This window comes from Scleropages formosus, chromosome 24 (genome assembly GCF_900964775.1).
Source record: "Scleropages formosus chromosome 24, fSclFor1.1, whole genome shotgun sequence".
Taxonomy (NCBI): Eukaryota; Metazoa; Chordata; class Actinopteri; order Osteoglossiformes; family Osteoglossidae; genus Scleropages; species Scleropages formosus.
The window spans coordinates 5,591,343-5,615,670 of record NC_041829.1 but is presented as its reverse complement, the minus strand read 5'-3'; the positions used below and the strand labels follow the sequence as shown (position 1 = coordinate 5,615,670).

General features: G+C 45.6%; 2 protein-coding genes across 2 annotated transcripts in view; both read right to left on the bottom strand.

The window, feature by feature from the left end:
* Positions 1-13,150, bottom strand: part of b4galnt3b (beta-1,4-N-acetyl-galactosaminyl transferase 3b) — a 40,617-nt gene extending 27,467 nt beyond the window's left edge. The window contains exons 1-3 of the mRNA XM_018756038.2: positions 12,542-13,150; positions 1,127-1,182; positions 824-898 (exon numbers count right to left, since the gene is read on the bottom strand). Of these exons, the coding sequence (XP_018611554.1) occupies positions 824-898; positions 1,127-1,182; positions 12,542-12,689 (279 nt within the window). The 5' untranslated portion in view covers positions 12,690-13,150. The remainder of the gene's footprint in view (positions 1-823; positions 899-1,126; positions 1,183-12,541) is intronic.
* Positions 13,151-17,259: 4,109 nt separating this feature from the next.
* fkbp4 (FKBP prolyl isomerase 4) lies at positions 17,260-24,325 on the bottom strand. The gene is made up of 10 exons (XM_018755951.2): positions 23,768-24,325; positions 21,997-22,141; positions 21,350-21,492; positions 20,991-21,111; positions 20,239-20,395; positions 19,764-19,854; positions 19,590-19,673; positions 19,209-19,394; positions 18,686-18,925; positions 17,260-18,122 (listed from the first exon to the last, which is right to left on the bottom strand). The coding sequence occupies exons 1-10, from the start codon at positions 23,864-23,866 to the stop codon at positions 18,033-18,035; spliced, it is 1,356 nt and encodes a 451-aa protein (XP_018611467.2). The 5' UTR covers positions 23,867-24,325; the 3' UTR covers positions 17,260-18,032.
* Positions 24,326-24,328: the final 3 nt, after the last annotated feature.

Below are 24,328 nucleotides of genomic sequence, written 5' to 3'. Positions count from 1 at the left end.
AACTTGTGCGGTTCTCTTGGCCGGGGAGCGTACGGAAGTGATCTAGCATTTCCTTCTTCCACTCATATCTTTGGGCTGTGAACAGAAGGAGAACATGTGAACTCCGCACACCCTGAGCCAAATTCAAACCTACACCTAAACAGGTGTTACCTGCTGCACTGCTGTGCTGCTGAGCAGGAAAGTCGCCCTGAAATATGTCACGGTGGATGGCAGATGGATGTGCGGATGGTGGATGGGAGCATATCCATCTGCAAGGTACCATGGAGGTGCTCCCAGCACATAATGTGCGTGCGTGTGTGACTGAGCAAGTGCACGTACATACATGTTCTGCAAGCCTTGGTGGAAAATTTAGTTATTTATTAGCTAGCAGACATTTTTCAGCAAAGTTCAGCTGCTTACAGTGATTTACCCATTTTATACTACTGAGTGATTTTTACTTAGTTAGGTAGTAGTTAGTAGTTTTAGTTTGTAGCTTGATAAAGGGTACAACGGCAGGAGCTGGGATTCAAACACAGGTTCTTCAAGAGACGGGCCGCAGCTCTAACCACACACACACACACATTTTCAGAACCGCTTGTCCTATACAGGGTCACGGGGAACCGGAGCCTACCCGGTAACACGGCGTAAGGCCGGAGGGGGAGGGGACACACCCAGGACGGGACGCCAGTCCGTCGCAAGGCACCCCAAGCGGGACTCGAACCCCAGACCCACTGGAGAGCAGGACCCGGTCCAACCCACTGCGCCACCGCACCCCCCCAGCTCTAACCATTACACCACTTATTACCCATAAGTCACGTTTAACGGTCTACTCCGATCCGCACACCTCGGGCCTCCAGGGCTGCATCTTGCGTCCGTCTCTTTTGTACCAGCCCTCCTCCGGCTCGCCGACCCGGTGGACCTGGAAGACACGAGGGAAGGGAGAAGGAGCTGCGTGTGAAGCATGCCGGACCCAGTCGTCCAGCGGTCACTACCACCTCGCTCTGCATCAGGAAACAAAAACGCCCACGTTCCCCTGCTGGTCCGTGGAAGGAGCGTGATGATGGAACGCAGCGCTCGCGACAAAAGCAGGGTTTTACAGACATGAATGCAGTCAGTCTCGGCACCATCAGCCCAAGGCCGATCTTACCTCTCGTTCTGGAATTCTCCTGTATGGGGGGTACTCCTCATTCCAGCGATGGAACTCTGGAAGACAACCAGACAGGAATGGCACCCTATCAGTAAGGAGCCAACTCTTCACCCAAAAAGACGACCCAAAAGCGGGACGTCAGACCGGTCCTTGATGCCCCGAGGAGTCGTCGTCTGATTAATATGTTAATATGCTTGTTAATATGAACAAAGACACATTTTATGTTCATCGTGAACAATATCGAGATGCGCGGATGATGCATACAGAAATTACTGACTAGCGACAGCCGTACCTAAACTGGTGTTTTATGCAAAGTGTCCGGTCACATGGATCTGCTGACACAGGATGTTCACTGTAATCTGTGTATCTGGAGTTTTTCTGCCAAGTTAATACAACAGCACAGAAACCGTTTCTCAGCAGAAAGAACACACAGCTGTGTGTCTTTGCAGCTGCTGCTGAAAACCAACACTTATCACACATCTAAAATGATTTAGTTAAGGTTACGCGGTGTGACTGGGATACATATTTTCATAGGTGGGGTATTGTTCATAATTCATGTTTCCCTGTTTCTAGGGGCAGCTGATAGCACGGCGGTTGGAAGTTCTGCCTTCGTATCCGAAGGGTCGACAGTTTGAATCTCCCAAACTGCTCCACTGCCCTTGAGTGAGATACTTTTCCTCAATTGCTCCAGTAAAACTTACTCAACTGTATAAATCAGTGAATCGTCATAAGTTACTTTGGATGAAAAGTGCCGTGTGAATGGAAAAATGTTCATTGGAAACATGCACCTTGCACAACTCATTGTTATATCTCGCATCTGCTTTTCATTGTTTTCGGCTGTTTGCGAAAGCAGCCAGTTAAACAGGTTTGCATTACGTTTGCAAAAAATGCATTGACAGAAGAAGAGATTTGCATGGCATGTGATTGTAGAGTACAGTCAATTTGTCTCGTACTCTATGGCACGGTGGCACAGCGAGTAGCGCTGCTGTCTCACAGCGTCGGTGTGGAGTTTGCATGTTCTCCCTGCGTCTGTGTGGGGTTCCTCCGGGTGCTCTGGTTTCCTCCCACACTCAAAAGACATGCTGTTCAGGTTCCCCCATAGTGTGTGAATAACAGAGAGAGTGTGTTTCACCGATGTATGGATCAGTGACCCATTGTAGTAGTGTATCTATCAGTGTAAGTCACCTTGGTGAATAAGGTGTGTGGGCTTGTAACACTACATAGAGTTCATTGGAAGTTGCTTTGGAGAAAAGCGTCTGCTAAGTGAATAAATATAAATGTACCACGCTATAAAACACATTACATCAGCAGCTGTATATAGAGGTTTTTGAATTATTAGATAACATAGTACACGATTGTGGAGCACATAGGAGATCAGGGGAGAACCGAGTCTCAAAGAGATGTGTTTTGAGACCTTTCTTGAAGGTTGAGAGGGATTCAGCAGTTCTGAGAGAGAGCGGGAGGGAGGTCGTTCCACGACACTCGGGTCTGATCTGAAAATCTTCGTGCCTTTGATTTTGGACTACCGAGCAGACCGAGGTGGATCAGCACTGTGTACTATTTTGTCATGCATGTGGCGCGGGGGGTGGGGGGGGAGACCATGCCACTTTGAAGCTCTGCGACCCCCCTCGACAACACCGCTCCCTCTTCGTCACTATTTCAGGCGCCCATGTGTCAGTGAAAACACTGCGGTCGTGCTCGGCAGCCCTGGAATCTGCATCTGAAGAGCGACACCAGGAGCCTCTCGGTTACAGGGCAAGAACACGGGCCTGTTATTATCCCTCCCGCCCCCAGAACCTTTCGGTGACCCCAGCCACAGCATGGGGTATTTTTATAGTATGGGTCTGCCCCAGGAAAACAGGCGGCACCTATGCTAGTCCGTGTAGGAAAGGAGGTGTTTTGTGCCTTCATTAAACACGTTCACGGTTACGGTGCAGACGGAGAGGGAACGAAGACGTGCAAAGCCAGCCGAGGCCTCTGCGAGTATGAGACAAGGTTGTTAAGTGTTAACTTTTTAAAAAGAAATTATTCACTTCGTATGAGTTACTGTGTAAATGTCTTTTTTTGTATTTATTTATTCATTCTTTCAGTCATCATTTTATTTACTTTACGGGCGCCACGGTGGGACAGCGAGTAGCGCTGCTGTCTCACAGCGCCTCGGTGGTGCGAGAGGACGTGGGTTCGATCCCTGCTCAGTCTGTGTGGAGTTCGCACATTCTTCCCGTGTCTGCGGGGGTCCCCTCTGGGTGCTCTGGTTTCCTCCCACAGTCCAAAGACATGCTGTTCAGGTTCACCCACAGTGTGTAAGTGACAGAGAGAGAGTGTGTTTCACTGATGTATGGATGAGTGACCCAGTGTAAGTAGTGTATCTAGCAGTGTAAGTCACCGTGGTGAATAAGGTGTGGGCTAGTAACACTACATAGAGTTCATTGGAAGTTGCTTTGGAGAAAAGTGTCTGCTGAATGAATGTTTACTTATTTTATGAAGATGAGGTTCGCACTGCCCCACGCACGAACAGGAAAATAGTTAAGGCAACTACAAGTTCATCCAGGTCACATTCCATTCAAATCACTTGCTGAGAGGAACTCGTTGAACGCAAATCCGTACTCATAAGTCCATTATTTAAATCAGCAATTTATAAATGCAGCTGTTAATAAGAGGCGCTATCATGCTGCTTTATTATTCTAGGTGTAGATTTAAAAAGACACCGGAATCAATTATTAGAAGATAATATATGGCGGGAAAGGCCAACCTAAAAGTCACCTGAACCGGTCAGGAACATATCGATTTACTCAAACACTGGTGATTATTTTTGAAAAATAACGAGAAGCACCAGAACCAGTTTTGGGTGACGGACCAATGTGGTGTAACTCAATTTGCTGTGTCACAGAGGAAACATGGTGGGGGGTTGTGGAAAAACAGAAATCTGTTGTTACTAACCTGTCAAGCAGGTTTCTGGCTGCCAGCTTTTAACAGCTCAACACCTGAAGCCTGAAAAGCAGGTACCATCCCCCCCCCCACACACACACACACACACACACACACACACACACACACACACACACACACACACACACACACACACACACACACACACAAAAAACACAACACGTCATGGGAGCCTCCATGAAAACTCTTCGCACTGAGTCAGCGACCACAAGGACTGTCAGAACCTTTGCTCGAAGCACTGATTTTTTGAATCCAAACAAAGCAGAATAATTAACTTGTATTACCTAGTGAATTAAATTATTTCTAATTGATTTGGCAGGTTCCTTCAAAGCAACTTAAATTTTTAAGCTAATTACAATCATTTGCCCCTTTATACAAGTGGGTAATATTTACCATATCAAGTCACGGTAGGTACCTTGATCAACTGTACTGCAGCAGGAGGTGGGATTGGAACCTAGGTCCTTCGGGTGCAAGGCAGCAGCTGTAACTACTATGCCACCTGGTGCCCCATTAGTTTACTGAGAAGATAGCAGGTACAGGTCTACCACGGATGGGGTGAGGTCTGGACTCCTTTTCGGTAAGAAGTCAAGGCGCCTCAAACCCGAAGTCACCCGCAGCCCAGTGAACCTGCACAGCAGGTTGCCGCAAGGTGACCGGAGAACGTCCCGGGGCATATCCTGCGCTGGAGGTGGACACCCGCTCGAGAGTTCAGGCGAAAAGGTACCCTGCAGATGACGGAGCTGGCAGCTCCGATAAGCCGGGCGGAGGGATTCAGCAAGGTGACACGCTAGTTGACTGTAAACCGAGGCGTTTCGACCGCGTCTTCCGGTTGAGCTCGGTAATGGAATCACCTGGAAACACCTGACTGAAAGTGAGCGTGAGCACAACAACAAGTTAAACATCAAGATGAAGACAGATTACTGTGTGCTGGATAAAGGAAAAGCTATCGTACACATGCCTTCTCACCCTTCCCATGGACTGAGTTTCGCATCCTCGTATTAACCCTTTTGTTGCCGGGACGCAGCAGTTGGCGTCGCGATTAGCGACCCTGCCTTCCATTCGACGGACCCCAGATCAAATCCCCCTGCTCGAGGACCCGTCACCAAGGTACTTACCATGAACTTCTGTAAAAATTACCCAGCTGTATAAATGGTCACTTTGGAGAGAAGTGCCAGGTAGAGCAGAGGAATTTTTTTCAGAGCAATATGTTCAGCAGTTTTACAAGCACCCTAGTGCATCATGGGGAGGAGAGTTACATACTTCACGGGGGGCCATAGAATAAACCTTTATTCCAATGCGCCATGTTGACAGAGGGGGTCAGAGCGCTCTGAGCCTCCCCTTCCTGTCCCACCCCACTCCCATCATGCTGTTCACCACTACGGACATGACACGCAACTTCCCACACAACGCAAATTTTTCATTTTACAGCCAGAAACATATTTAACTATTGCAAAAACTACAGGATAACATAGGGACTTTATGGATCCTAACAGGGATATTCACACTGACAGCATCTTAACCCACGACACAACACCATTGTGTAGATATACCCAAACTAAATTAAAAAAATAAAATGCATAATAGATTATTGCAAATTAGTTATATATAAAGTGAGCTGCTTTATTAAGGGGGTCCACCTTAAACAGCACCAGGCTTCTTATTTTGTATTACTTTCCAGTATTCGTCAGTGTGATTCTTATCGGCTTCCTGTGCGACTCCCGTGTCTCCACCGCCATGGGGTTGTTCTGTTACCGTGTTTTATGCGCCGTGAGCCGCTGTAGCCTCGCTTCCTTGGGGATGAATCAAGTTCCAATCTATCAGTCTATCTAACATGTTTTTGGGACTTCTGTTCAGCTTCATTTTCCTTACAAAAGACCAAGAAGGAAACCGAGCTGCAAAAAATCCCAGTACAATGACAAAGGGGGGGTGGTATTTACAGTTAGGGAAGAAAAAAAAAAAAAAGACACCTATTGAAGATCACCTGGGATGACTGATCCAAGTCAACACTCACACACACACACACACACACACAATGCAATGTCTTACTTCGGCAGTAGAATCTGCCACATTAGCCACATATATCCCCCATTCTAAGAATAACCTTCGTGGAAATGTCTCACTAGTAAACACAAAAGCTAACCATCTTCTGCACGCTCATCGCAGATGTCAAACAAGGCAAGAGAGGGTTACACTGCTTAGCCTAGTACTGAAATGTGCCCAGAAACCTCAGGGGATTCTCAACTCTGGAAAATAAAAACTCCTTCCATGGGTTGGCAGTACACAGAAGGACAAAATTAGAGCTCAAATTTGGGAGGTCACCACTCTTGCTCATGTCATCACAATTTGCTGCTCTGCTCGCAGGGAGGAAAACAATGCGGCCATTGAGGGAGACAGGGAACTCCCCCCCGACAACATCATTGGTTCATCAAACCCTGACTGTAGGCCCCAGGGCCCCAGCCTTCTCTCTGTACTTTACGGGAGCAGGAAAAAGCCCAGAAGTTAACCCATCTAGACAGGAACCTGGTGAAACATCCTCACTCCTGGTGCTGTTCACATTCTGGTGAAATTACATGAGGCTGGACTCTGAAAGCAGAACCCGGAGTTCCGATCTCAACATTCTGCATTTCGCCCACAGCGAGAGCGGAATGCCGTTTTGCGTCTAGCATCCCTGATCCCTCATCCTATTTCATGAAAGGGCCATATGTCATCGATGGGGTTCTCAGTAGGAGTTTGGATTTGAGGTAGACTGAAGTAAGCAGGGGTTTGGATGCGTTCGTCGTCACCTGGTTCCTCCGGAGGTTGGAAAGCTCTCTGGTCTCATAGTAAGAGTGGACATGATGTCATCCAGAAGGGCCAAGTGCACTTCACTTCCCCACACCAAAACACCGCAGTGTCTCCATGACCAAAAACAACTGATGGCAACCCACACAGTGGTGTCCTTCTGGGGACCATGAGTCAAAATCAAGCTTCCGACTAACCTCCTCCAATGCTCTCGAACGCAGATGACGCACCTTCCTAAATTCTCTAAGAATGTAACATTTCAGAGGTAGTGAAATGAGCCATATGTCACACCTGTCACCCTACTTTATGCAAAGGCTGTTGTGCGTGATGACAAGAGGCCAACGCATTAAAAAAAACACAAGGTACTGAAACATACCAAAGGTACTGAAGTCCATCCTCATTCCATCCAACATGATCTTGGAGGAAGATCCTTTCAAAAGCTCCACTCATCGAATCCACGTCTCTGTATTAACCATTACAACTTGAACCTGTGTATACAATAAAATCTTGGAAACCTCTCGTCTACATTAGATCTGACGGATCCCCCATCGACAGGCGGCTACGTTGGACGAGGACGGCGCACGAACATCACGCATCTCTCACTCGACGGACACACACTGCCTGCAAACCTTAAAAAAAAAAAAAAAAAAAAAAAAAAGTGGTCAGCAGAGCCAACCAACCTGAACTTCTTCCTCCCCAGCAAGTGTTTAAAGTGCTAATATTGGCTTTTCACCACATAAACAGTCCTTTGTGATCTCGGAGGCTCTGAAAAGGCCTGTGTGTGTGCCCCTCGGATCGGGGAGGCGGCGGTCGGTGGCAGGATTAGGTACGCGCCGCTGCCCGTAAACCTGACACCCCCAAAGAGCATTTCTCCCATTCTTCCGGCCCTCAGCCATGGCAGTCGCCGCCCCAGGCCTCCCTCCCGGATGGGCCTGTGACCCTGGGGGTCAGGAGTCCATCTGGAAGGAAAATGAAAGTTCTTGAATGGCGGCAACCCAGGGCACTGTCGCCCGGCACCCGTACACAAAAGGGCCCTGTTGGCTCACGGTCCGCCAAACAAAGGGCTCTTGGCTTTTCTCATAGGCCTCCTGACCCTGGGCATCGCCTCGCCACTGGCAGGAGGATGACCAGGAGAAAAGTGACCCTGGTGTGCTCTCTTCCAAACTAGTTCTCTAAAACTCAACTCAAACCATTTCAGTTAAAAAAAATATATAATTCAAGATCAGACCAAGTGGTCAACAAATTCAGACTTAAGAAGAATTCCTCTCGTACGAAGAGCATCATTAATATTTCCAGCTTCGCACAATCGCTTTCCAGTCTCTCGTGCGCTCCCGACAAACTTTGCGTGCCGAAGTCTGGGCTTCGCAGATGTTTACTAAATCACGGGTCCAGCGTAAAAGTGCAAATCGAGAAAATAAGGCAGCTCCTTAGAAGGCCCTTAAAAAGATCGGCGGTATCTGCGGCATCCAAACCACGAGTTCCATCCCAACAGGAAGTGCAACAAGCAATGACGCTGCGATAAATTAATTAGAGGACAAGACTAATTCGATAAGAAGCTCTTCTCCGTATATCCACACTGCGATTCTGGTTCTCGCTCTTCTTTACGGAGGTAAGAAAACGGGTGTTGAGGGACGAAGAATAAAAAAGTGACTCAAAAAGAAACCCTACATAAGCCGTTCCCATACATCTAATAAAACTGTTGCAATGGCTCCATAAAGGGAAAACATTAACCATGAATACCCTGTCATACAGAACATTCTGTCGCAGTACCGAAGGTGTAACCCACATGGAGCTCATTTTTACCCTGTATAATTATTTCCTGCATTGAGTCATTCAGCAGTCTGCAAGGCTCCTGCACCACCCACATCACGTGTTACCGGCTTGAACCTGGATCATCTCAAGGAGGTCCTTCATGCCAGCCGCAGTGGGCGGTGACCTCAGTCAAACCGTGGTCTTCGCCGCATGTCCCGCCTTGCCGTCTTGCGCTTTGCACCTCCCTCCCGGACCGTCCACACAGCAGCTCTGGCGCCGGGACGGTCGCAAATAAGCCGTTGCAACGGATGCAGTTCAGAGCGGCAGTTCCCGCGTGTCGACAAAGCGATCGGTCTACGGTTTGTTTCCGCAGGGGTCTTCGTTCTGACAGCTGGAGTGTGTGCTTGCCCAGCGTGTGTGCTTCATTCCCACCTTTTTTTTTTTTTCTTTTAGAAGAATGAGTCCACCAGGCTTGCAACCTGTTCGCTCCGGTTGAGGATGTGTATGGCAGCATCTGGCGGCACTGCACATATCACACCTGTCACCGTGTTTTACATAAAGCCTGTTGCATGGGATGCCAAGAGGTCTCTTCTGTCCACCTCCGAACGTCAGAGTGGGAGCGTCCCGTTGACTTCATAAACTAGGTGCCATGAATTCTTACCCTGAAAATCCAACATGGTTATCACACTGGAAATGTGGTGCGAAGCTGGGATTCTCTCAGGAAGACTAACGCCTGGGAACGTTGAAGGCGGAGGACGAAAGGGACGACCGCCATCAGATGGACAAACACACCCCTTTCAGCTCTAAGGACACAACCGGAGGACGAATGTTTCCGGAGACGCTATTTGCGTGGCCCCCAAGGGTCGAAATTCCGACATAATTGAGGCCGGATCTCGTTAAAAAGCCAGTAAATGCACAACAGCCCAAAACGCCCCTCGTGTATTAGAAACGCCTCCGAGAGAATTCAGAGATCGAGATTAAACTTTAATAGAGGAATTTGGTGTTTTCCCTCCAGGAGGAAAACCTACACCATCTTGTCCGCTGTCCTCACGTTAGGATCTTTGCGACCCTTCGGACGTTGATGAAATCTATTATTAATTATAGATATTATTACAACAAAGGGCTACGAAGGGCTTATAATAACTGTCTGTAAATGTAAGCTTCAGATACCTTCTGTACCATTGGAACTTTAACTGTGTTTGATTAATGGAAACACTGAGGCTTTATTGTACTGTAAATTATGAAATGCATTCTCCCTAAAAATGATGCTCACAAGCATGTCATGTTTACATTTGCCTGACACCTTTCTCCAAAGTGACATACGGTATTAATCGTCCTTTAATTACTTACACCTTCATACAGCTGGGTAATTCTACTGGAGCAATTCAGGGTAAGTACCTTGCTCAAGAGTACGTACTACAGCCGCAGGTGGGAAATGGACCTGCGGCCTTTGGATCCAAAGGCAGCAGCTCTAACCGTTGGCAGATGTAAAATATAAAGATACATGATAAAGATACACAACTGTCTTGCTCAAGGATACAACAGGAGGTGGTCTTTGAACCTGCAACCTTCACATCTGAAGCTAACCGATCTCACCACTACACCATCAGCACCCTGTACAGCTGTCGTTTACACGCAATGAAAGAACATAGTTATGTTTTCTTTATGAAGAACAGGACCCAACAACTCTATACTAACATTAACCTTAAATTTCTGCTACAGGAGCCCCAAAAGGAGGGGCTCGCAAGTCGGTGAAGATTCACACCGAGGCTCCAGTTGCCAGAGCCAATCCCACGCAGACATTGGCTCAGGGCGATTACAAAAGAGGCCCCAGGTGAGGACGGGTAAAACCAAACAGTGAAGTCCTAAATCTCCACAAGGCCTTCAAGAGAAGGTCAATCGAAAGGCCCAAGTAAAAGTCCTCGGTGGCGGTATCCGATTCCCCGAGGCGGAGTAGTCTTTCACAGGAAACCTGGCAAGGACGCGGCACGACAACAGACACTCACGGATTCGGGAACAAGAGACGAGGACGATCGCTGCGAATCAACGGGAGGAGAAAAACCAACGTATGGAGAAGCGTTCCTGTGAAGGAGAAGGAGGACCGTGGTAGAACACGGGGCGACAAGTTGTCAGAAGGTACGTTCCTCCAACAATCTTGCTATGAAAATAAAACTGAACTGTCTCAGAAGTTCAGGGCAACCGATACTGTAGCGGCTGGTGCTGCTGCATCCAGACCCCAAGGTCTCAGGTTTGAATATCCCCTCCTGCTGTAATACCCTTGAGCAAGACACCTACCATAAAATTACTCATCTGTACAAAAGAGTAAAAAAAATTATAAGTAGCCTTGGAGAAAAGTGTAATTTAACAAATTTAAGTTCATTTATAGATGCTGCACACAGGTAAAAATTGCCCAATGCTGGTTTTGGCTCCTGGGGGAGGAGTCAAGCGGCCAGTTCTCGAATGGTCTGTTTTCCATAACAATTCCTGCCCATCTATTAATCTGCACAGCGGCCTCGGCTGGTTTTAAATAAGGGTAACGAAGGCTTGCTTAAGTCCACAAGAGACATTCAATGCCAGTTTTTTCAGGACTGGCACCTGTGACTGGATATTCGGTCATGGCGGGGGGTGTATCAAATACCGCATCTAATCATGTGTGGCAAAGTCACGACACACGGTCGTACTACTTGTATGGTAAACACTGTGCATTTTCCCCAGCACATGGTTTCAAACATTTACATTTATTCAATTAGCAGATGCTTTTTTCCAAAGCAGTGTGCATATCTCAAAAAAACCTGCCAACTGCGATTTCTAGTAGTGTAGTGGTTAGAGCTGCTGCCTTTGAACCCACTGGTCTCTGGTTTGATCCCCCCCTCTGGCTGTAGTACCCTTGAGCAAGGTAATTACCCTAAACTACATCAGTAAGATTACCTAGCTATATAAATGGGTAAATAATTGTAAGCCTCTAATGACTGTAACCTTAACAATGTAAGTTGCTTTGGAGAAAAGCCTCAGCTAAATGAATAAATGTACTGCCTTTGATCCCAAAGGTTGCAGGTTTGATTCCCACCTCCAACTGTGGTACCCTTGACCAAGGTACTTACCTGAAAATTGCTCCAGTAGAAGTACCCAGCTGTATAAATGGGTAAAAAAAAATGTAAATACCTTAACATTATAAGTCGCTTGGAAGAAAAACATCAGCAAAAAGGATAAAATGAATTTTTCCAGAACTGGTGGTTTGGCACATTGGCTAAAACTGAGGAATGTGTACAACTCTAGTCCAGCAGTGACACCGATTTCTGGGAGAACCATGAAGATGTAGAGGACAACAGGGCTCCCAAGGGACAATGAGGGACATGAGTGTAGGGGGTCTGCTGTGGACACAACCGGAGGAGAGACAGGTGGGCAGCTGACCATATGGAGGAACTGTGGTGGGGGGCACAGATGGTCACAGTAAAACACAGTCATTGCAAGACACATGATGATCATTACATGGAAGGTGTGCGTCACGTCATTTCATAATTACACACCATGGCTCAGCTTAGACTTCGCATCGTGATCATCAAGTTTCTCGTTTCATTCATGGGAAACTTTTCAGCGCGTCGCTGCGCATTGAAATCACGTGCACCGACTGATACGTTTTACATTTAATACGGCACGCGCGCGCTTCCGGCGGCTTCACCCCATTTTTGGCGGCTCCCGCTGTCACGATTTATCCACAGCAATCGCGACGCACGTTATTAGAACCGTAGAAGCCCGTGCGTGCGCGACCTGCTTCGTCGCCAGAAACTAAGCGTTCAGAGATGCGGGTCGCGCAGGAAGGGGCGCGTGCTCGGCAAACACACACACACACACACACACACACACACACACACACACACACACAAAGAGCGATCGCTCTGGTTACGCGGGACAGTCTGTCAGCAGCCAACTTACGAAAGTCCGAATTATGGTCCCAGTCATCATCCGCCACCGCGAAGAACTGCAGATAAGCCGCCCAAAGTGCAAAGAGCAGCAGGAGGGCGATCCCGGCCAACTTCACATTCCGCCGGAGCTTCTTGAGGGGGAACCACCACACGGACATTTTGCTGCAGCTGCTGGTCGCCTGGCGGCTGCGGGCAGCGACACGGCGGCGGGGCGACGAGTGATGGCTTCAGTTCAGCTGCTCCGCCGGCCGGGGGTCCATCCCTCCCAGCGGGCCGGTGCGGTGGGCTTCACCCGGAGCGGAGCCGTCCAGCGCCCGCTGCTTCATCCGTGTCTCCACGTGGAAGAACGTTAAAGACCAGGCGAACACCCCCGACACACAGAAGCGCACGGCGACACACTCAGAGGCGCAGGGTGACGGACACACTCCGCGCTAGAGAGCCAGCGAGTCCGGAGGGAGGGGCCAACTCGGCAGCGCCTCCTCCACGAGGGCGCGCCCAGGTATATTTACATATTCAAATAGGACGCAGGTGATAGGCTGTTTGTGCGCCTTACGTCACGTTCGTGACGATCGAATCGAAGAGCTCGATCGTAAGCTTCACAGCGCAGAGTTTATTTAAAGGCGGTTTATTAAAGGGTAGAATCAATATTAAAGAGGCAATCAGGTCGGTGCGTACTATTATGTTGCATAAATATAAAAGTTGTGATTTGAGAATGAGTTTTACTGGCGCACACGAGGAGTTTGCTGTGGTTCTTCATCATGCTTGTATTTACAGATAAACAGCTGACAGATTTACAGAATAAATAACACAGAATATACAAACACGAGTATAATAGTATAAATACAAAAAAGTAAATAAGTAAATTACAAAAGTGATGGGATATTGTTGCAATATTGAGCAGATGTGGTGTGGAGTGCTGTATTTGTATTTGTTCGAGTAGTGTTTCGGGTTTGAGGAGCACTTGTGTGTATGATGGGAAATATTGTGTCTTTTGCTGTTTTTACGAGGAGAGTATTTTTCTGATGTTGGCATTGAGACATTTTTAATTGCTGTTTTATTTTGTTGCCATGCTGTGCGTTGCTTGTCTTTAACATTGTCTTAAACTTTATTACGTTTTAATAAGCAAACGCGCAGCATGATGTAAATTGATTTACAATGTAATACCTACTCCTACTGCTAGGGGGCGCCATGGAGTAGCGTCTGAGTACAAGTATCCATGAAGTATTTTAAAAACAGTAACAGTGAAATCATTCTATATAGATTTATAAATTAAATAACTTTAAGGCTCTATAACCAGAAGGAAAGCGAATGCAATAATCAAAATTATTTGAAATCAATTTAAAATCTACCAGTTTTGAGGATCCTAATTGTTCCATCGCATTGAATAGTTGTAACAAGTTTTAATATGTAATGGTCTGTGTGTATTAATTCTGTTTTTAATTTTGCATTAGGACACCAGTGCCACAAACTGTTGTTTACACACGCCTGTAAAAACTGCAGTAACTCTGAACATATTCCATATTTACATGAGTAAACACAGGACTGTGGATAAGAGCCAGAGATACTTTTCCTCTGCAACACTGTCAGTTTGTCCCCTCCTGGTACATCCTGTTCCATTGCCACTATTGACAGTTCCTGATCATTTCCCTATAGGAAAATCCATACTGTAATATTTGCCACCAGAGAGGGACTTTGACACCTAAGTGTTTGCAGTACATGGCAGCCTAGCAAGCCCCGCCCCCCTGTGATGGCACTACATCGTTTGCACCGGTCTACCAGTGGTGGCTACGCCAGGACTAGTTGCACCATCTAAGGAGCTGGAGGTACCTTGTGTTCCATTGTGTCAAACATACCAAGCAAATACATGCTGTCATTTATTTACCTTCAGTTGTCCATGACTAGCAGTGAATAAAACTCATTTCTGTAGGTTATGGGAATTTACCCTACGATTCCCCACTTACCCAAAGTAATACTGTATACGTAAGTTAACAGAATTCCTGCTTCTCTCAATACCATGCAGCAAACTCAGTGACCAGACAGCAACAGGATCCGTGTTAATAACCTGTTAAACGTAGTAATGGTCAACATCAGAAGTTGCGCCGTTCATTGCTTTGGTTGTCAACAGTTGGTACCACAGCACTACTTTTATTCAAAGTGTAGCCCCCACACAGTTTTGTTCCCATGTGTGGTTGGATGTTTTGGGTGGAAAACGGTTATATAAATATGCAGGGGGTTATGGTTTTGTAACGTGACTTTTTTTGTTGTTCCTGTATTGTGCGTTTTCTTTGGTGTTTGTTGGTGGGAGAGATGTCATTTAGGGACTGCCCAATCAGTGCTGGTGGGGAAAGTGCTTGCGACCTGGTGGGGCGGGATGTTCCAGGGGGAGAAGGAGAGGAAGACGGAGGAGGAAGAGAGTTGGAACACCGCGTGGGGAGAAAGGGAAGTATTTTTGGGAGACCGGGCGAGGAGAACGAGCGGTTTGGGTTCCTTCTCGCTCGGGTGTTTTGGGGGAAAAAAAAAACGGCGCGAGCAACGCAACCAGCCCGCGGGCAGCGAGTTAGGTTTTCAGTAGTTGAAGGGAAAGAGGGGGAACGGAGCACGTGTGGGAGACACACCGCTTTGCACCGAGTTTTTTTTTTTTTTTTGGAGGTGGGGAGTGGAAGGTTAGGGTTTGGCTAGCGCGACTGGATCCGGAGAGAGTGTCGCCAGGACTCACCCTCATCGCTTCATCCTCACTGGAGAGAGGGTGGATGTGAGGACAGGTCGCTGTCGGTTTCCTGCACCGCACGAAAACCGTGAGTAACCGTAACGGCGGGAATTTCCCTCGGTGGTGGACAAGGAGCTCCAGCCTAAAAAGCGCGCCAACGAGACGACGGTACCAGAGACTGAGTCACATAAAAAGAAAAACGTGTTCATTTTCTTTGGTGGTGTGAATAATGTTTATTTGTGTGGATGTTTTATATTAAATGTTTGTTGGGTTTTTATTTCACCTGAATGAATGTTGTGACAGTCCCTGTGTGGGTGTGAATGTTTTTTTTGGGAAAGGAAAAGGGGCTGAAGTTGCTGTGTGTGATGCATGGAGGTTTGTACTCAAAGTAGTATAACAAGATAGCTGCACGACGCTACCTGGGCCTCTCCTCACCCCTAGCGAGAGTCATACCCTGCAATTGGGGGGCAACAGTACACGCATCCCAAAGTTGTGTTGTAGACACCACCGATTCACCTCCCATGCTAGTAATATTAAAAAAAAAACATCAGAACTGAGTGGGTGGGCTACAAAAGGTTTAGAAGAAAAAGGGCATAAAGCTTTATTGCCTCATTTCCTCATGACATGAGGAAATTCATTTTGTAGAGGAACGGTTATAGGTGAGGGATTTTTAATGGGTGACTGCTTCCTGGTTCAGATCACTTTATGCCTTTTTGATATCCTAAACCTATCAGATGGGCCCAAGTCCATGTCAGAATACTTGGTTTCAGACAAAGACACCAAATTTCCCATTCAGTCTTCACTTCCAAGAAACACATTGCTCATCCATCACATTGAATAGGTGCAATTGTCTTAGCTCTTCCTTGTCAGATCCACAGCACTGTACTGTACTACATGTAGGTCATGACAACTTGAACATCCCAACTTACCCTTCGTTTCAGCTATCAGCCTGCCAATATAATAAAATTACCTTCTTATAACTTTCAGAAATGATGCATAATGTAACAGCAGCTAGAAGACAGCTGCCACAACTTTGGTAACTTGAGAATCCTAGAACTGGTCAGCACCTGAGCAAGTTTCCAAGAAACCATTTATTTCCAGCAAGAGGAGAACAATGTATGGTGGGGAGGTCATGATAAAGAAACCAACATTAGCGCAAAAAAAAAAAAAAAAAAAAAAAAATTCTAGCACACTTTTACTTCTAACGATTAATCGTTAAGTTATTCAATATGGAAGGATTTGAGTTGCAAAGTCTCTTGGCTTAAACACTGAAATATTTAATAGCCATAAAAGAATTTAAATATTGCAATATATAAAACCTGACAGTTGTGTAAAAAGTGGGAAAAACTTGCCAAAATGGTATATGCCAGCTGTAAATATTTTCTGTACCCCCCCCCCCACCCCACAGTTGCATCTAATGAAGCAGGAGCTAAACTCACCTTTTCAAATCCTGGTTCAGATTTACAACTTCCTTCAGTTCAATGACTATTCTTCCAGCTCTTTTTGGCACTTCAGTGCTTTACTTACAAAACAAGCAGAGTCATGCTTCATACCACCATGCTCCAACTTCTGATCTGGCTCACCTTTTTTTTTTTTTTAAAAAAAAAAAAAAGCCCCAAGGCATTCAGTGCCCTTAATACCACACATCCACACTCCCAGAAAGTACCACGCTGAGCCTCCAATAAGTTCACTAATTTATTGTGATCAGCAGAGCTGAGGGAAAACCCAAACGGTCGAGAGTGCTGCCAAGGTGCAGGTAGCTGGAGACAGAAGCCAGCCAGGACTTAGACAGGAACCGAATTCAGCCTTAAACAACCTGCCCACACAAGGCTTGTTCAACAGTGATACCAAACAAAGCAAATCCCCACCACTACCCAGAGCAAAAAAAAATTACTTTTGTCCAGGAGTTTGACACACACATTGCTTTCAATCAGCTGTGTCTTCCAGTTTCAATCATAAAAATGGCTATAAATGCACAATTACACAGCTATTACACAATGAAAATATCTTTACACTATAAACTTGTTACCCAGGCAATACAGTTTATAATTTTCTTCTCCGGCATCACATTGTGTAAATGAATGAGCTTAACAATACATTTCACTGACAGTGTTTGCCTTTTGTATCTGTAGCTTCCAGAACAACCACACACACAAGAAACAGAAGGTGCTTGGAATTAAAAACAAGTGACAGACAGCTGGCTGAAAAGACAGTAGACATGGCTCAAATCATGCATGGCCTTGGAGCAGAAGTGCACTGAGGCCCCTTTGCTGTGTGGGAGCAGAGGAATGAAATAGCCCTTGGGGAACCAGCATAGAATGCTTCACACAGAACAGAAACAGATGAGAAGTGAAGACATCACACCATTCAACCATTGATGCAGACCACTGCTTTCAACATGTGTAGAAAAAAAGTTGGACCATGTTAAGTGCTCAGTGCAGCCCTGCTCACTGGCCCTTTATTCCCCTGGATTATATTCAGAGAAGAAGGGAGGTAACAGCAGGACTGGATAGCTGCTACTGCGCTTTAGGGTTCTATTCTGTAGCTGTTGATTCTTGGCAAAGCCAAAATCAAGAAATGATGAAAAGCCATACAGTAAATAGTTGTCCAAGCTGACAAGTTGCACCCAGTAGGGACCTTGTTGTCCACTCCACAGCAGCAACAGTAAACTTAACTGCACTCTCGTGGTTACTTCAGGGAAAAAGCCGTTTTAAACACCATTCCATAAGTTACAAAAGTCAATTTTAAAAAACCACAACAGAACAATAAAGTTAAAGAAACATGAAACAGTAATTTAAGCTTCTATTTGCACCTCTGCTCCATCTTCCTCAATGTCCATCTTGGAGCTACCCTTTTCCTCTTCTTTCCCCTTCTCTGCCTCTTTCTGTGAAAGGAAAGATCAATAAGAAGTTCATAAAACTGAAGTTCTTACACCTTGAGTATCTGTTTCACCCCCCACACCCGGATTCTAACTTTTCAGTTGATAGACATCGTTGCTTTTGGCATTTCTTCAAGAAAAAAAGTTGTAGAAAGGTTATCAGGATTCATCTATCCTACGTTTTACACGCCTACTAGAGCAGTGAACATCGGTGCATCAAGTGAAAAGTAACTAGGCTTACTGAAGAATCACATGTCTGCAGCTATGTCTCTTTCTTAATGTAATGCACAAATTGTATTTTCGCCGACATGTGCGCTGCTTTGGAGAAAAGCGTCTGCTAAATGAATAAATCTAAATGTAATTGGAGAAAAAAAAAAGTGCCATCTTGTGACAGAAGATGGAACTACCACATACCATAATACATATAACTTCCTGAATCTGTTCTCAAAAGTCACCAACTGATAAGTCCAAATATTAAATTGTCAAATTTTCTTCCTTAAACAGTCAAACATGGGGGGGGGGGAAACCATCTGAAGCAAAAAGGTACAGGAAATTGAGGGCCAGCTCACCTTGGCATCACGCTCCACAAACTTCTGGAACATGTTGGCATAGAGGCGCTTGTCCTTCTCGTGTTGCTCTTTTATATGTCGCTGGCAGACTGCCACCTGTGCTCTGGCTGCCTTATTGTTGGGGTACAGCTGTGTAACTTTCTGGAAGTCGTCACGCGCCCGCTCAAACTCCTTCATGGCAAAGAGCGCCTCTGCCCGCCGGAACACAGCCTTCTCATTGTTTGCATCTAGCTCCAGGGCCTGGTTGTGGGGACACACACACACACACACACACACACACACACACACACACAAGTCAGACACTACTGCAACAAGCCTTACTGGATGCCCAGCTTGTTATGATGAGCTCAAAAGGGTAGAAAGCTTGAAGCCACTTTGTACAGGGCACCAAATTAAGAATTGAAAATTAATTTCTCACATTATAGGAGTTATTTTCACTATGGTGCTTATTTTCTCAGGTCACACCCCCTGCCAAACAGACCCCACACCAGCTGGAATATTCATCATGCCTACTCATCCATACCTTGTTACAGTTTTCTAAGGCTTGGTTCTGCTCTTGCAGCTTCAGGTAGCACATGGCCAGGTTGAGGTGAGCTGCTAGCCTTAGTACCCGTGCTCTCTTCTCATCCTCCTCCTGCAATCCCGACTCATGCTCCAACCAAGACACAATCTTCTTGTACTGCACACTGGCCTGCTTAAATTTACCCTCCTGCAATAAAACACCAACACGCCTTAGTTTAAAAAGCAGTTTGCTCTAGAATAATTTCAACAGTGCAACCTCCAGGCCCTACAAACAAAAAACCCAAGCAGATTATATAAAACACTGAGTGCAGACATCTCATTTCTCAGTCAAAAAGTGCTGTAATTAAAGTGAAGCAGAGTCTTCTAGAGGAAAAAAAAATACCTTAAAATACTGAGTTCCTTTCTCCTTTACAATGGAGCTCTGTTCCAATTTTTCATCTGTATTCATTTCCCAAGACTCCTTAGCCTAAATAGAGAAACAAATCAGATTTAAAAGTCAACTGACCCACAAGTAGGATCAGTCAAATTCCAGTCAACCACAGACATGTTGTCCTACCTTTTCAAATGCTGTCAGTTTTATTTTATACTGGAGCGTAGCAGAAGGTGGAACACTCAGCTTGGCATTACCTGCACTTCCATATCCATACCTGGATAAAAATTGTCACAAGGCATGGCAGGGTCAACAAGGATGTTGCCATCCGGTAATTTCTATACTGTTACCTTGAAAGCATATTTATGCTATAAGCACAGTAAGCAACACCTAAAAAGCATAACATCAATGTAGACTTCATGCAGCATGCCCAGGAGGGATGGGCAGCCACTGGCACTTGGACCCCCAGAGGGCCCCCTCTGCCTTTCAGTTGGGGTTTTTGTTTTTCCTCCATGGCCAGTAAGGATACTTAGAGCTTTAATAACTGCATGGGTACTGTAGTAATATGTGTGTGCTGGGAGTCAACATATTTGTCTTATGCCTTTGTTCAGTGCACTGTGTGAGAAGAGCACTATATCAAAATAAATTAAACTGAACTTACTTTGGAGCAATGGTGAAGAGGGACTCCTCTCCCTGCTCCATAGCCATTATGGCTTTCTCCACACCAACAGGCAGGTTGAAGCTTTCGCAGTCTCCTATCTCAAATTTCACATCTTTCTGGTCAAACACACAGCCCTCAAAGGTGCCTTCCAGGGTCACTATGGTAAGGAAAATAAAACAGCATTCAGTCACAGAACAAAATGTACATTTACTCACTTAGCAGACACTTTTCTTCAAAGCAACTTAGAATGGATACTATATAGTGTTACCAGCCCACACACCTTATTCACTGTGGTGACTTACACTGCTAGATACACTAGTTACAATGGGTCACTCATCCATACATCAATGGAACACACACTCTCTCTGTCACTCACACACTATGGGTGAACCTTAACAGCATGCCTTCAGGGTGTGGGAGGAAACCCACGCAGACACAGGGAGAACATGCCAACTCCACACAGACTGAGCAGGGATCGAACCCACGCCCTCTCGCACCACCCAGGCGCTGTGAGACAGCAGCGCTACTTGCTGTGCCACTGTGCTGCCCGTATGTAGTAACAAACATCTTAAATCAAAACTGCAACCATGCCATTACCTGATTGTAACCACTCATCATAGTAGTATCACCATAAACAATTATAACCTTTCAGAAACCAGCATCTTGAACAGACTTAAATCCATTAAATCACTGAAGAATTAAAGGGTTAAAATCATTTGAACATTCTATGAGTTAACCATCTGAAAGCATACCTTCTACTGTAGCCCCCTCATTAGGCTTGGTATACCCCTCCCCCTTTGTTATGATCCTACGGATGATGCCACCATCCTCATCCTCAGTTATGTCTTCCCCACGAAACTCAAACAGCTCCACCTGAAAAGGCAACAAGAGTGTGCAGAGATGTACAAAAGGGAGTCACATCTGGAAAACTTGGATAATCAAGCTACATTAAAGTGACATGAAAGACAACCACTAGAAGCACCACCACTATTACTGCACCTTTAAGCAACTCCCCAACAATCTCTGCATTTCAAATAAACTACACAAAAACTACCTTGAGATACATTATGGCTAAACAACCATTACACTTACTAGATGTCAGGATCCTTACCTCAAACACCAGGATGGCATGGGGTGGGATCTTTGGAGGGCTACCAGCAGAACCATAGGCATACTCAGGCTTGCAGATGAGATGGCACACCTCTCCCACCTTCATAGTGGCAACTCCTAAATCCCAGGCTTTGATCACCTGACCTGCACATGGGGGGGGTAGAAGAAAGGTCTTTAAATTGACCCATTTTCAACATCTATTTGTATCAATTGTGTTGTCTACTGTAACAACTTTCCATTAAATACATCAAGCTCATCGCACTCTCTGCATGAAACCTAAACTGGGTGCCATTAATAATCATATCCCATGGATAGTTATTTTAATGGCTAAATAAACTGCAGGTTATTTTAACACCAATCTCTGTATAGGGCATTGCAGGACTTCAACCATATTAAGAAAAGTTACATTACTTTATAAGTCATACAGTAAGCTTTGCCCAAGCCACAAACGGGAAGTTTTTTTTTTTTATTCCATAGCTTGTAATGGCTAATAGATATTCAGTTGTAAGCTAAGCTAACTTGCTGCAGAGATGAAAGCTGTTGAACACACCCAAAACACAAACATGCCAAAGGCTCTGGGAGGCCTACAGGGGAGAGGTAGGAAAGGAGGCAAGAGAGGAGAGTCTTTTTTCAAAAAACAAAAATCACCTTTGCCAAGGTCGAAAGAAAACTTTTCACCCCGATCACGACTCGAGTCAAATTTGGTGCCATCCAGCAAGGTGCCGACATAGTGCACAAACACTTTGTCTCCAGTCATGGGCAGCTCAGTGCCTGTTCCTTCCTTTTTCACCAGCTGTCAAGAACAAAATGAGAGTCTCAGTAAACAGTTAAGAGTAGGGTTATTTGCATGAATACCAAATAAGCATCAACTTCCACAAAATCCAAGTAATCCAACAAGCTGAGGGGTGTAATATCTTCCCAATGTGGACCACTAAACCACTACAGATTAATTCACCAATTGTATTTTTAAATATGCAGACTTTAAAGTAGCATTCATTGCATTATGTTGCGGGATATCGTGAATGAGTGCTGTAAAACTGAGAATCTTGGGGATCACCCACATGAAGTACATTTCTCACAAAGTTCCAGAAAACACTCAAAAGTCCCCACTCCCCAGCAATAACACCCAGTAGCATTCCAATAGGAAACAGCTTCCCGTCTGCAGGAAGTTATCATTCAGTTAATGTTTGACAGCAAATTTCAAAGTGTCAAATCAGAACCAAACCCATACATTTCAAAATGTTTCAAAAGTTCATTTAACCTGCAGAGAAAATTGTTTAAAGGAATCAAGACTGACTGTGAGGAAAGTCTTATGATTATATTCCACAGTAGGATGTATAACATACAGCACCTTGCAGGGCAGTTTCCTAGAACTGCTTTGCCTTTGTTTAGCTGATAAAAAAAAGGTGTCTGATATTAGAGAACCAACATTACAATGGGATTTAAATGACAGCAGTAGGACAGGTGTAGATCTAAAATCTGCCACCTAGCAGGTGGGGGACCTATACAAAACCCCACCTCTTACTGCACCACCCTTGGTTTAGGCACTTAGAAAACCGAAACGTTACCTTTGTACTGTTAGGTAATTTGCTGCAAGTAGTTTAAATACCAGATTAACAAAGGGAACCAGCCCTACCCAGTGTGCACTACCGGCAGCTGCATAAACGTTGCAAGTTTTCTTTATTGAATTACAAATTTGATACACCGGCATAACAAAACAAGGGAGGAAAGGGTATTTTAAGTCAACAGCAGGCCCTATCTCATCTGTCAGTCAGGCTCGTGCTCCACACGTGCTAGTCCTAAGCTGGTTATGGACACAAACAAAAAGCCAGTCAATAAGACAACACACAAGCCATCTTTATCATCTTGCATCTGCTAGCTGCCTTCAGTCAGATCAAAGGTCGCAGGTTCGATTCCCACCTCCGGTTGTAACACCCAAGCAAAGTTCAACTTGCTAATCATGCTCCAGTAAAATTACCACCCAGCTGTATAAAGATTAGAAAGCTACTAGTACATAACACTAAGCCATTCGAGAAACGCGCCTGATACAGTTTACATTTACTGATTCATTATAAATAATTGAAAACAGCATTCAGGAGCAAGGCTGGCAAGCACTGTTTGAAACTATGATGATTTATTATATTATTATTAGCAAAGTTGCTAGTCGGGCCAACGCTCCAGTCAGTCATCTCCACATGATAAGATTGTGGAAATAAATCACTAATACTAATAGGTGATACATTTCTCCTTATTCCCTTTGTTCTGCTAGTATTCAATGTTGAATGTGTCTAGTCGCAGACCCGCCGGGTCCGACACCTGCTCAGCTGTCCTACTCCTGTCGCCCAGACCGAGTGAGTGAGTGAGTCTGTCCTTGCCGCCAGCCACTTTCGCCGTTTAACGGCGGTTTTTAGGTACAAACCTTCAGAACACCTCCATCCTTCTTGGGCGTAATGTCGTCCCCCTCCATGGCGAAAGAAGGTTGCCCTTCGCCCGCGGTGCTCAGTTCCTCGGCGGTCATCGTCCGTGGTCCGCAGCAGCGCCTCAGAACTTTCTAGACTCTTCTCTGGACTGGAGCGAGGCGTCACGCGGAGGAAATTAAATGTTCTGCACCAGCTACCGCCTTTACACTCGAATTCTTAGAAAAAGAACCCGTTTTAACTCGAGGAGAGTAACTTCAGTCGCCGCGAACAGCAGTTGTAGTAGCTGAATAAACTAGTATGAGAAGCTTTTTTTTTTTTTTTTTGGTCTGTGAATATGGCGCTGCTGCTGCAAGCCTCGCGACACTCCTATGAATGCTGGAGAAATAAGTGTCCTTCGGCGTGTAAAAACCGCAAGCAAAGCCGTGCAACCACTGTAATCTAAAGGCGAAGTGTGCAGGACGCAGCGGGTTTAACTGCTCCGCTCGCCGCAGGAGGAAGGGCGAAGAACCTTCCAGAGAGATCGATGGAACACGGGGAGGAAAAGAAAGGGAGAGTACCAT